Below are 14,639 nucleotides of genomic sequence, written 5' to 3'. Positions count from 1 at the left end.
CTGCAGTTTCTCTGTCCTGTTCAAAGGAAGAAATGATAGATTGAACTCCTAATAGCCTGTTTTACTCTACTTTGTTTTGCTAATTATACCAGGGTAAAGTTAAGGCCTTTATGGTTTGACTGATAACCCTTGCCTATTGTTTCTTTCCTCTCATCAATCCCTCCTTTCCTCCCCTTTCTTCTCGTTCTAGAGCCTTCTGAAAGTCCACGATACAGTTGCCCTGAAGAATTACGACCCCGAACTACCTCCACTACCTGATGACATTGACGATGATGAGGATTCAGTAAAAATCATCAGACTTGTGAAAAACAAGGAGCCTCTTGTAAGTAACTTTGTCTGTTATAAGCTGCTCTTAAAAACATGTACTGAAGCAAAGACATTTTCCTGAAATTTCTCTGGACGAGCTGTTTGTGAGAACTAAAATGTCAGAGTCGTTTCCTGGAACTATTCCCGCCACCCCTCTATTGAAATGGCCAGAAAATGTCTGAATGGGTTCATATGAGAATACAGCAGGAATATTCACAGTGAGTTAGTTGACATATTGGTGACGTTTACAACACATGAGAGACACAAAAAGAATACAAATATATCAGGATGAAAAAGATGTGTCATTGACGTAGAAGAGCTTTTGGCTTTATGAGCCGACATTGGTGCTGATGTGCTGTAAACACATGCAGGTGATAACCGTAGCAGAATTTATATCATGTCTTGCCTTTAGTATGCTCGAGCCAGACCCCCTTACCTCAATGTTCTGTACATTTTCCTGTTGTCATAAACACATATGATCTGGTCAATCTCCTGCTGCGTTCCTCTTATGTGCCAACTAAGATGTTGGTTGGACCCAATTTTCCGGACATTCACGTCTGAAAATGGCTATATTGAGAAATGATTTATTGGATTTGTGGTTTTCAACAGATTGTAGAAGGTTTCAGGAAGTTAAAACACTTAAATCTTTGGTGCACCCTAGTCGCAAAAAGTGATGTTAAGTTGCAGACTATTGGCCACAACATTCCTGGATGGAGTCAGAGAATGCCCGGGGCTTTTACTATCAATTTTATAGTACATTTATAAAAGTACTTAAAGCTAAAATGTCTCCAAAACAAATTGATCATCAGGCACCTCATTATTTAAGTTGAATATCCTTATATTATTAAAATCGTGTTATCTATCTGTTGTTCACTGACCCCTGGATTTCTAAAAAACCTCTTGTATCAAAGCAGTATCCACACCACAGGTCAAACCGATACCATAAATGCTTTTGCTTTTGAGGTACTTGCCTGTGGGAATGCAACCCACAACCTTGAAGTTGTAAGCACACCAAAGCTGACCTCAATTACCCGGCTCTTGGCCATGAGTATTTTCAGCCAGTCTAGGCTTGGTGTCTGTGAACGGCTTCCTTTTCTATCCTGGTCAGTGTTGCTCTCTTATTGTAACATGCCTCACATGTCAGTGCTCTGCAGACACGGTCACAGGAGTCAAAAAACCACCCATCTGTCTAGACCTAGGGCCCTAAGCGTGCAGGAGCGACATCTTGGCTGGCATTCTCATTTTCACCACATCCCTCGACATCCTGGGTGTCTGCGTTGTTAGATGACTGCCATACCATGCATTCCCCTGGCCATGTCAGCCAGTGAGCCACATTTGGGAGTGGGCTTCTGTAACACCACCAGAACGCAACTGCTCATGTCTTCAATGGTCTGTGAAAGGCCTCCATCTGTCAGCACGGCATTCTGTTTTGTGCCGTGGCCCTGCCCACCTTCGATTTGTGCCGGACATGTCCTGGACCCACAGCCGCCTCTATTTTCACTTTGTGGTTTTCGCCCTGACCACCACCTTGGCTCCAGGCCGGCGCACTCCTCTCACCACACCCTGGGGAAAGGAGAACACACCTAGGCCATTTTTGGGTTGCTGCCTGTAGCATGTTCTGCTGCGGAACGTAATAATGTGGCTTTGAGGAATTCTCGCTCTTTCTCACAACACACATTGTCGCGGGTGCTTCCTGTTAAGGCCTCTCCCGAGCCTAATGTTGGATCACGTTGCCCGAAACCATAATGGGATTTACACCCATCCCAGTACGCTTAATCATCTAGCTGGTGTTATTCCATTACGTAGTAGTAGCAGCTTTTTTCGGTGCCAGTGATTTGGCTCCTGAGTTAATCTGAAACACAAATTTATGATGTGTGATGCTGTGTATATGCACAATATTGAAGGTGTTTCTAGACTAATATAGTTGCTGAGTTTTAGTTTATAGGTTCAGAGTGCAAACTAGTTTTTGAGTTAATATCTAATTAGATAAAACAATGTAACTCCACTGTTTGATTAGGGTTCAACACAAGGTAAGATTTATAAGTACTCCTCCAATTTAAGAAACGTCATTCAACGTTTTTCTCCAAATACAATATATCATTAGAATTTTAGGTTGGCGGTTCGATCTCAGCCTTCCCCATCTGAATGATGATTTGTCTTTGGGCAAAATACTGAACCCCTAATTGCCCCTCATAGAACAAAATGTGCTGCCAATAGATGCACTGTATTAATCTGTATGTGAATGGGTGAATGGCATAAAGCTGTACTGTAAAGAGCTTTGAGTGGTCATCAGTACTAGAAAAGTGCTATATGAAATACAGACAATTTACCAAAATTTTTCGGCAGTCTTTGATTCAAAGTCGTCTACTAGTTTAGATTTACAGCAGCAAATAACTTTCAATTTGCATTAGATTAACTACATTTCTTTCATTGCATTTAATTCAGCAATATGAAAACCCAAATCAAACTACACAGAAACATATAACAAAGCAGAGTAATGAGCCGGAATTTCCAGCCTATTGCTGTGGAGTGATTTCATTCTGAGGAGCCATAGCTGCCCTCTCCACTGCCCAAAGGACCCACAGGGCACGACTGCTGCCCATAATCTCCTGTGGCTATAATTTTGGCCTAACCGTGGTGTAAACAACAGTTGGTTTCTACAGCATGGCATGCTCTTTTCCTGTTTGTGCATGGAAGCAAACAATGAATACTAAAGAACGGCTATTATGGCAGTGAGCCACCTCAGAAAAGTCCTGTGTGATGGTTTTGAATTTGTTCCAATGTAAGAAAGACCTGGCCTCTTTTTGGACAAATGCTTTGAGACCTCAGGGACAGACAGTGCTTTAAACCTCCATCATTGTTTTGTCAGAGCCTATGACTCTTCTTTGTCTTGTGTCCACTGAGGAATTAATATGTCCCAAGAGAATGAGACATGCATTGATCAAGTAGGTCATGTAGGAATAGAACAAATCGCTGTAGTAAGTTCCAGAAGAAAGTGAGATATTTCTACAGTTATTTGGGATTGGGGATGTGCGTCTCAGTCACTGAGGCTGATGGGAAACACATCTCGATGCTTTTCCAACAAACTGATACATGAAAGATGAACAACTACTAATGTGTTACTATAGGATTCAATCTCTCCTACTATGCTTATACATTTACTGTCTGCAGTATCTATTGAGGCCTTAAAAAAAAGTCACTTTCTGTTATTTTATTTATCTGAAGCACTTTGTGACTCTGGTCTGAGAAAGGTAGAATATAAAATAAACGTACTTCCTTACTTAATACAATGCAGTGCAATTTATCATGCACACTTTTTAAGTTTTTTCCCCGACTAATCATGGTTATCTACTAAAACATAACTGTAAGTTATTGCATTCTTGATTTGTTAATTCAATTTTGAAACATAAATTAAATTGTTTCTTTATGAAAATATAATTCAGCGTTCCAGCACTGTTCTTGCTCTGTCACACCATATACATATATAAAAAGGTGCTGACATGGCATTGACACAAGTCACAATTTTACACTTAATGGGCGATTCCCTAATATTTCTTACTAAATAACCTCATGGTACTTTCTCATTTGTGTAGGTGAAGTCACTCGCTTTTGTGACCCTTTAATCTTACAGGAAATTTTAAGGCTCTGTTTTTTACCTGTGGCCCCTTGAAAATTGCCAACCTGTAGATCTATAAGGGAGATGGACCCTAATGAACAGTTAGATTGTACATTAGGGAAACAGCCAGGGGGTCAGATGCTCATGGTGAAGTCACAGCCATTCACTAACCAATAAAAATCCTCTAATTTTGCAGGGTCCTCATTCACCGCCGCACCAAATTGATTTGGAAGTGCCCTTTTAACTCGCAATTTCATATAATCAGCCTGAAATTCTCAAACTTGACATCATAACAACGGGTTATACGATATCTCATTTCCTTTCTGTCTCTTCTTACTTTGCTCTTTTGTATTTCTCTCTTTCTCAGTCAGCCTTTGTCTCATTCTATAGTTCTGGGCGATATAGGGATTTGGATGTAGTTAGCATGCAGGCCCCTTTCCTTATGACTCATCCATTATGTTAATTGCGATTAGTTGAGTAGTTTGTATTCAGTAGCTCTGATTTATTTGTTTCATTTCTCAGAGCGTGACTTCAAGCCACAGTTCAGTGAAATAGTAAAAACTTTATCTTCCAGGACAAACTCCCTCTTCCTTTTCTTCTAACCCCTTTTTTTCTGTTGTACTCCCTGCTCTCCTGCTGCTTTCCCAGACGGCCTGATTTAGTAGCTCACGTGTTGGGAGATTAAATACCTGTGCTGCATAAATGCACGGTGTAGTTGATATACTCAAGAAATGTGCTTCTGTTGATAAAGGCCCAAGTTTAGACTGACTAATAGGAGTATTGTAGACAAAAGTTGAAGGAAGCCAGAATTCACCGGTGTTACACAATTCATGTCCAGGAGTTTGTAGCTTGGATCCAGACACCCTAAAACATGACCTGCAAAAACATCTAATTCAAAAGTTATATAGTGTTATAGCTTAAGTTGTTATTAATGAAACCTTATGCCATCATTTCTCTTGATATTTGTCATTTTCTTGGTGCTGGTGTAGTAATCTGCCATAGTTGACCATTTATAATCATCACTCTGTGACTGGCTAATTGATAGTTCTCAGCAGTGGAGGAGTCACTACGTCATCTCAAAGCATTCTGGAAATTCCAAGTCCCCACACAGGAAATATGTTCATCGGCAAAAGACGACTTTGGGCGTCCAAAGGCGGGTACGCCGCAGCAGCCGGGTGACCATCGCGATGATGTGAGAACATTAAAGACTGACAAGCCTGCTGTGGTCGTCCCTGCTCCGCTCGTTGGGATGTTTTGGAAGGCCTGTGTGACGCAGATGTAAATAGCAGGCTTGGATTGGAGATACTCGCCCATGTGCCCCCACTGTGTTCACGTTCGTTTTATGCATCATTCGTCGTCTCGCTCAATGTCACTCATTGGGTGCCGGACCTCATCGCTGTCGGAGGACTCGTCATTCACTTCTCCCACTCAGTTCATCTTCAAATGTCCTCCTACTAACACGCCATATTTCTCTCTCTTGCTCCCACTCGTAAATTCATCTGGTTTTTCTATCAGGTCTCTTTTTCTAGGGAGTCTTTGCATTTAGATATTTTTATGTAACGAATTTTGTTTGTGGCATTGTAAAGAATTAAATGCTTTGAAGGTGTTACAATTGTAATGCATTTCATTGTCTTGAAGGGTTACCCTCTCTCCTTCTCTGCCATGTCCATGTGGACACCTGTTACTCTGAACTGTAATATTTTGTGCTCATTTCTTTCACATTCCTGTTGAGGTTTTGTGCAGTATTACTCCATCCATCCGTTCCTTGCTTGATTCTTCCATTTCAAGTTGTTAGGCTTCATTAGCAGCCATAAAACTGCTACTGCCAGTTATGTGACCGAGCCAATATCGGGCTCTGTCGCTCCCCTTCCTCTCTTCTTCTCTCTGCTCTGTTTTCCTATCATGACTGGGTGTCATTGGGTGTAACTACATGGAAACGCTAGACTGCAGGGTCTCTGCCATCCACTTTGTCGCGCCAGCCTACATGGCATCCTAACTGGCAACAGCTAGCACCAGTCAGTACGACCATACACCGCTGGGCTCGGCCACCCAGCCACCCCAGCCACTGGATACTAGGGGATCAGCTGGACTTCTCATTATAGACCCACAAATAGCACTGGTTTGACTTCAGAGCTGCAGTAGTCGCTGCACATACGAATATAGATGACATGTCCAACATTATTATTGTAAAAGCTCCAACTGTATGATTGATGTCGGTGGAGTTTCTTTTCTTAATAAGGGAGTCGATAATTGCAAAGAGACAGGAAAGTCTTGTGATCGATTCAGCTTGGTTTTCCATGGATGGCAGTGGCTGGAATGAGGTATTGGCAACTTTACATGCCATGCTTTTCTCATCTTTTCTCAGACGCTCCGCCTCTTCTCCCTGACACAATTAGGACGGTCGGATCGTGGCAGCTCTGATTCCATTTGTCTGGAAGCCTTTACAAATGCATTCATTCGGATAGTTGCACTCAGTGTCCTTCTCAGCAGAGTCCAGAAGTCATCCACATCATAATGTGTTAAATCTGTGCTGTCATGAATGTGCACAAACACGGGTTTAGAGGGTGAATACAGTTTTAGAGTTTTATTGCTTGAGTAAGTTCTTAATTGAGAAAGTTAAAGGACACATCTACATATATGTGTGGGTTTTTCTTGAAAGTGACTTGTCCATTTTGCGTCAGAATAATGCAAGCAAGGGGAAAGTAATGTCACTGGCTGTAGATTAATGGAGCAGTTAATGAGATTAAAGCAGACAGCACACATGTTAGTGTTTTGCAGATAGACCCATGTGCTTTAAAAGCAATTCATCTGCCACTTGATGGATTAGGTTGTAGCATCTTGGGAGTGCTGCAGAGGAAGATGGAGCACTGCGTTCGAAAACATCCAGACAAATGGAGGGCGCTGCTTTTGTTGACTGGCTCTGTGTGCCATTTTGTCTATCCAGCACTAGGTTCAACTGCTTGTGTGTGTGTGTGTGTGTGCATTGGTTGCATCTCTGTGTGTGTGTTTGTGGTATTACCTGCTATATCCAGGTGCAAGATAGAGTCCAGAGGATATACATTTTGTTTATGAAGGTACAAATATATGGCCCATACCCCTGTCCATTTGTTAGTTGGTTTGTTTGTACGCAAGATTAGGCAAACCTACACAGATTGCCACACAACTTGATAGAAGGAAGTGGTATGGGTCAGGGCAGAACCCATCCAACCCCTTATTTTTACATTTTCATCGATTTCTCAGGGATTAAGTGAATCTCGATGAAAGAAATTGTGGATCTAGTTCATTTAAATGTGGCATTGGTGAAGGTATGCACCTCACACAGTGCATTTTTTACAAAGTAACTGAGGCTAACCATAAACTTTATTATAAATAAATATGAATTAAAAGAAAACACAAATACAACTTGTGAAACTATCAATAACACTCATAAGAGCAGTTCTTTTCTCACTGCACTGTATATTGTCAAATAGCCCACACAGATGGAGATGAATGTCCTGTAAATGCAGTGTGATAGACAACCTGACCTGATAGGATCGATCCAGAATGTGTCATACACATGGTGTTTACTTTGCACAACTCAGAACTTGAGTAGGATCCCCTCTCTCCTCCTAAGTGTTCAGTTAACGGATTAGAGTCCCACTGTATACTGTGTGTCAAAGTGACACACAATAGAATTAATTCAGAAATGTCCATATTATTTCTAGCTGCTGAGCCAAAGTTACTTCAAAACTTCAAGCTGGGGATAGAAAGACCATTTAGGCTGCACTTCTTACAGCCAAGAGCTTAGAGGATGATGTCATTTTCAATGCCTTTATTGGATTTGAGGTATCAAGTGAGTAAATGCCTTTAACAGTTTTGACTATGGCTTTGGATACTTGATGAGACACCTCTTTTATCCACGGTCAAATAGAAGTCAAATGCCTAAAATAGTCTGAGAAAATATGTTAGGAGTAGATTTTCAATCTAAGATTTCTCTGATTAATATTTACCAGGTTATCATTGAATATGTTTGGTGGTAAAACTGAAGTTTAATGCATATGTGTCTGGAGGATTGTGTGAGTGTCATGGGAATGAGTCATTTGGATAAAAGTACATACATGTTTCATATTAAGTTATTACAAATACAATAGTAAATAAAATCAAATTCAACTTACATAGGAAATGAGAAGATGTGGAAAAGCTCTTGAGCCTGTTCTTTGGTGTGTGCTTGTACAACACTCAGGTCCAGCTGCTGTTTCACCGCCCTTGCAGCCTGTTGAGTTGTGAATGTGAAAACACGCACAGCTTCCAAAGCCACATCTGAGGCATTCCCAGATCCTAATCTCATGGCCCTCTTCAATATAACGTCTTCCTCCCATCGTGTGCAATCATACACATGGACACACATACCCGACACCCCTCTGCTCGTTTCTGTTTGCCGTTCGGAGAGGCACAGAGCCCGATGGCTGAATGTGGGCATTGTTGCCCCGCCGGGCCAGGCGCTCCTCGGCGGCTCTGCTTCTCAGCCCACTTTGGAAATGAAAAGTGACATGTGAAAGTGCTGTTTTCTTTACTTGGGATAACGACAGGGAAAACGCTAAACAATCCCAGAGCAGAGATAGACCTCTCCTCGACTGTAACACAACTGTCTCTTTGTATGCGCTCATACAGCTCATGCAGGACAAGAATCAAATACACACACACATATAGAGTACATAATGACTCAATATCTGGCACTGTCCAGCTTGTAGCAAAGGGACGGTGATTCCACTCAGTCTACATGGTGATTCATGTGGACAGCATGGAAACAAATACACACATTTGGTGAGATAGTCATACACTTACACACATATTCACACACCCCAAATTCGCCGGCACCTGTCTGAAGTACTGAGGTGGGCCGCTAAGTGTGTTTTCGTAGCAACAGCGTAATGACTTGTTCTAACATTAAGGTTTAAAGAGGCAGCAGAGGAAAAGGAAAGAGGCGGTGGAGGAAGACAAATGAAGGTAAGCCGTCCAGTCAAAAGGCCCTCTGCGTTAAACTACCTGGCAGCCGCTCCTGGATTCCCTCCTGCTTGCCGTAATTATCATAATAATGACCCGCAATTTTCCTTTTTCTCAGTATACTTGTTAATTATGACTGGTAGGTCAAGACCAAGGTTAAGGAAATAAAAAAGGGAAACTAGAGCCTGGCTTAGGCCGAGAGGCCGGCAAGGAATGAGGGTAGGGTGGGGAGGGGGGAGCTTTTATTAGTTGCAATCACAAGTGATTTAATAAAACAGGTGGAAAGGCATGCAGCGGGTCACCCAAAGGGGACTGGCCATGCAGCAGGAGCTGTGTTGCATCAGCTAGCAAAACGATTTGACATAAAAACCTCAAGTACCTTTCACTGCTCGCCGGGCTTCTTTCGTTTTTTTTCTTTCTCTTTGCAACAATAACGTGGATTTTCATCTGGCCCCCTGCTTATTCTTTACAGCGCTGTATTAATCTTTATAGGTGACCATAACGCTAAATGGATTTTTTGATCATGACCGAATGCCCTAATATTAGAGGATTTTACTCTCTCTGAACAGCACCAAAGCCTGTAGCATACGAGAATGTCTGTAAGAACTCATAAATAAGTTGGACTGTAGTGCGTGGAACGGTCATGTGTGTTATATGTGGGGGCTCTATGCCATCTTGGTGAGGTAAGATGAAATGACACACTCCAACACCAGATATGATTGGAGGTAATTGTATTTTAATGTCCAAGAGGCCCTTTCCCACTTTGTATTTGGTTCTTTCCATGGTCGACATCTGGTGTGAAGACTGCCAGCATGTGTTTCCACTACACTCGTATTTATACCTCTAAACATACCAGTCAACACAGCAGTCGGCAGGAGTTTATTGTCGCCGTTACACTTTTGCTGTTAAGTGACATCATGTCAAAACACGTCGGCCTCTCTGCCCAGGCCGCTTGTGTTTGTTTTCCCTTGTCGCTCTCAATTTGGAGGGTGAAATAATGTTTGTCAAATGCCCCAACGTTCGATTTGGTTCACAGGGCTATGTTTTGAGTGGTGGTTACGGGCAGAGAGCTTTTTCCTTTAAATGGAGCAACCTGCTTGTAGGTATATTGGAGTGGCTTGAGTTGTGGCCATCGCTAAGGAAAAGACAGTCTAGGATCCCTTTGTCCCACTGGGGCACTTTGTAAACAGACCGTACAAAGTCTGCCCTAGACCCCGAGACTTATGACGAGCCAAGACAACTAGCCAGACCTCTCGTCATCCATAGAACCATAGTACAAGCCAGCCAGCTTCCATCATGTCATCCAGCCATCCATCCAGTCCATCAGCCAGAGGCCACTCTAATTGCCCCATAAAGACTTTGCTTGCCATAGCCTTTCTTTGTGGCGGGTTCTATAGCCAAGCTAACACGACGAGACATCCAACATCCAGCTTGTCTTACTCGTCTTATCTGCTGAAGTTTCATAGCACTACGATATGCTGACAGTTCTCTGGACAATCTTGCCTCCATTTCATTCTGTCTAAGAGACGCACCCTTTTTAATGCAGGAAAGGATCCAAATTTCAGTCCTGTTTTCTCTCTTCTTTTTCGCACTGTATGAGGTGTGAGCCATTTGTCATCACATACTTAATGTGCCTGCCATCTCAGCATGTGTGCTCCAGTCAGTGCATGCGCTGGGAGGGCTGATGGCTTGATACGGACAAGCGTCACTCCAGCTTTCTTCATCACACAGCAGAGAGTGAGCCATTGTATCTGGGCCAGCCCAACAATAACAATCAGGGGCATTTATGTGTTAGGAATTGAGGAATAGTGCTAGGAGCGGTGGCTGCATATGGTGCTGATCACGTAAGGAGTGGAGTCTTTGGATCGCCTTACTAATGACTAATTGACCACAGCTCGAAGGCCCTCCCTGATCCAAGATGAACCCCCTCTGGTCTCTGGCTGTGTATTTCTGTGCATTCTGCCCTTTAGCTGGTATTTTGTGAAGAGACATGATCTTTTTTTTTCAAGCAAACGGCAGTGGTTGACAACAGAAAGAGAGAGTCCTTAACAAGTTTGTACACTGTCTTGTAATACCCATTGTGCTATCTAGTTCCTGTGCAAATAGTGGAGTTGATCTACTTGATGGTTAATTGGCGCCTCCGTCTCGAATTGCTAATACAGCTCATTCATCAGGTTTAGTGGCTGACCAGCATCAATCATCCAGTCTTCTGAGGTTTCTCTTGGGCCTGTTTGACCTGACTTCAGGTAGAAGCCCACCGCCACGCTCTCATAGAAACACACACGCAGACGTGCTTGCATGCACACAAAAACACACTTACACATGCTGTCCCTCATGCGTGTATGTGCTTTGACAGACATAGATATTCCCCTTCTGACTTCCTGCACTGTTTTCATGCAAAAGGAAATGGCTGAAATGGCTTCCATGTGCCAGCAGGCGTTGAAGGCTGGGTGTAAACCCTGTGCTAATGCTTAACTGCTACACCAGGAAGTCCATCTTTGTGCTTGAGGGTCTTCACCTCCCTTGATTCTTCCTTATGTGTGCTTCCCCATACACAGTGTGCAGCCTATTTAGGTTCTAGCCAAACTGTTTATGTATTTGTTTAACAGAGCAGGGACTCCTCATTAGTGGTCATGCAAGGCTGACTGCTGATGATAGTACCCACAGGGTATCAAGGCACAGGGGAAGGTGGTGCTGAGTTCAGGAGGTTGGATTTGAACGGCCTCTCTGTGTTTCCTAGGAATTCGTCGGGCCTCCAAGAGAGGCTGTTACACCCCTGGAGGATTGAAATAGAGAATCAAGGTGGACGGTAGATGAGGTGAAAGGAAAAGAGTGACTCAAAAAATCAAGGATAGGGGAAATCGGGTTCTTCAAAATTTGAATATTAGGTTTTTATGTTTTTGTTCAAAAAAACTGGCTTTGAAGTCACTGGTGGTAAACATGTCATCTTAATGAGCTGCGTTTCTGGATATTTGATATGTTGTGTGACAATAGAAACTGAAAACCATGCACATGAGAACAGCTTTATTGGCTGCATTAAATATGGTATATCTGAGCACACAGAGGGGAGAAACAAACAGCTGAAATTGTCTGACATTGAGGAAAATGCAACTTTGATGCTATTGCAGAATGCTTATTATCATATTACTGTATATATAGTAAGTTTGTTAATCTAGTTATTCGTTTTTGAATGGGATTTAGCTTCTTTCTATTGTAAGTAGGTGTTTTCCCAACAAAACGTTGTCCAGCTATGTAGTAGGTGATGATCTTGTTTTCTTACATTCTGTCACCATTTCTCATCATATTCTTTGAGTCTATACTGTATTTGCCTCCTAATCTCACGCACACCCACACTACCTTTCAATCCAAACCCCAACCCTTGTCCCCGCTGTCTCTCCCTCTCTCTGAGTCTACTTGGCTGTCCTGTCCTGACTCTCCTCTGGTCTTCCAATTACCCTCCTTTTTGGCTCTCTGGTGTTGCCACTGGAGCGTTTTGGCCTCCTTCAGCTATTCTTATCAGACAGCGCTCATTTGGCTACCGTACCAGTGCTGAGTTCAGGCCGGGGCTGGCCAGATTATGACGGGGGGTTCCCCCTCCCTCCACAAATCTCCTGCTCGCTTGCTGCTGGCTTTGCTGAACCATGTGGACCCTTCACTTTGGAGGGCAGTGGGTCAGATGAAAATTGAAAAGTATAAAGCTTAAAATGATTACGATTTCTTTTAAACCGTAAGAAGTCAGAGAGGTTTATAGAGGAAACCAAATTTGGCAAATGCATCCATTGATGCTCGAGTTTGTTTCTCTACTGGTGATAAAACATATAAAGCGTGGTGGTTTGAATGGGAATAAAATGGTCTACTCGCTTCCCAAAGATTCGGGTTCACGATCCCATCTCTTTGTGTTTGTCTCTAGATGTGCTGCCCTGTAATCACCATTGCCACTTGCAGTAAAAGTCATAAAAGTGGTGTTTCTAAATGGCATCAGGGTTTCAACATGTGATTTAAGCCATATGTGTCAAAACACAATTTATATCTACACACCATATGTGAGCAGATTCCATAGATAGACATGGGCATGTGGTGCAGCAGAGTTTTTGCAGCCTATTGTCCTCACAGACTTTGAGTCCAAGGCTCCCTCTCTAATGTTTGGTTAGCCTTTCGACTGCCAGCATCCACCAGGTACCCCAGATGACAGTTAATAAAAATCCATCATACCCTTGGTCATCAGCCAACTCTGGAGAAGCAGAAAGAAAAAGTAAAGAGAGGAAGGTAATGACCACATGTCTGAATACTCCTGTGAGATCTCCTACGAACTCCCCACCTCACCCTGTTGTCTGTCACATTCTGTCTCTTTCCCTGCAGCAATCTTCTCTTTCAGACACACATAAACAAAAAGCTCTCTCTGTCTGTCTGGGGGCCCTTGCATCACAGACAGCTGCTTTAAGTCACACTGCTGGGGTTTCATGTGACCCTGACACAGGGGTCCGAAAGTGCCTTCCCCTCTTGCTGACCTGCTCCACTGTCTTCTCTCCTACTGCAACCTCTCCCATCGCTTTAATTACCCCTATTATTCTATTAGACTCTCTACAGACACTACTACTGTCTTATCCTGATGTCTTTCCCTATTTTTCATCTCTACCTCCACCCCAAAGGCCTTGAGGAAACCATTATCGAGGAGGAAAACCATTAGGTGTGAAAAGGTCATGAAAATAACCAAGATGACATGTTAATAGATTGGTGAAGTGGCACAAACCAGAGGCCTCTTTGGTCTTTGAGGAGGTTCTTTTGATATCTCCTGCTGTGCTTCCCATCCATGGTAGTAGCCAGAAGTACTTCAGGCCTGTCAGTGGAAGGCAAACAGGAAAATCTCATGAACCAGAGGGCCATGTTGTTGCACTCATTGGTCGATCCAGGCAGCAATCGGTTCAGACAGCTGAAATAAACCACGGCTGGTGACCGGGGTGAGGGGAGGCTCCTACCCTTTTGTGCAACAGTAATAAAAACAATCTTCAGGGATGATGGGAAAGGCAGCCAGGTAAGGATGGGAGGATGAGTTTCAGCCGCAACTAACTATGTGTCGACTAGACAACGCAACTGTCTGGTTCGCGTCGTCAGGCCCAAGCAAGGATGACACTCACCAAAAGCTTCAGTTTGCTCTCGTATTACAACCCCGATCCCAGCCAGGCTGGTGCCTAACTGGTGTTTGCGGGACGGCTGTGACAGGTTGGCACCCATTCAGTCTATTCTTTTATTTTAAACCGAAAAAGTTATTTTAGGTTTTCTGGTAAATGCATTACCGATGAACACTGTCATTTCACAGAAGGAAGTTGAAACACTATCCTCTTCTCCATGTGTCTTTTTGGCTGAGCACCAAGGCTTTAACAACTGTGTGTATATATGTGTGTGTTTTAAGTGTAGTACCTCGTACCTGTTTGACCCTTCCGCTTTCCGTCTGGTCCAGCTCTCTTTGTAAAGATTGATACTTCTCCCTCTACTACAGCAGTGCCAATGGTATTAAAGGATGGGTAGTGTGAATCACTTGGTTTAAAATTTTTGATAATTTCACATGCATGCTCATGTTGTTGATGTGTTATTGTTGCTAAATTTAGTTTGAAATGTGTTAAAATGTTTACATTTTCTTTTCCTGATGTTTTGGTTTACAATTTAAATCATATATCACTTATGAAACCTTGAAGGTTTAGAGCATTAACTGTATATAAATCTTGTCTCATCCATG

At 42.8% G+C, this 14,639-nt stretch overlaps 1 protein-coding gene across 1 annotated transcript in view; it reads left to right on the top strand.

The window, feature by feature from the left end:
- mpp7a (MAGUK p55 scaffold protein 7a) overlaps window positions 1–14,639 on the top strand; it is a 134,729-nt gene that overhangs the window by 76,349 nt on the left and 43,741 nt on the right. The window contains exon 6 of the mRNA XM_061093825.1: window positions 191–322. Within this exon, the coding sequence (XP_060949808.1) occupies window positions 191–322 (132 nt within the window). The remainder of the gene's footprint in view (window positions 1–190; window positions 323–14,639) is intronic.

The sequence above is a fragment of the Limanda limanda genome, chromosome 20 (genome assembly GCF_963576545.1).
Source record: "Limanda limanda chromosome 20, fLimLim1.1, whole genome shotgun sequence".
NCBI classification, from domain to species: domain Eukaryota; kingdom Metazoa; phylum Chordata; class Actinopteri; order Pleuronectiformes; family Pleuronectidae; genus Limanda; species Limanda limanda.
The sequence above is the reverse complement of the archived record's forward strand: the minus strand, read 5'-3'. Positions and strand labels throughout refer to the sequence as shown.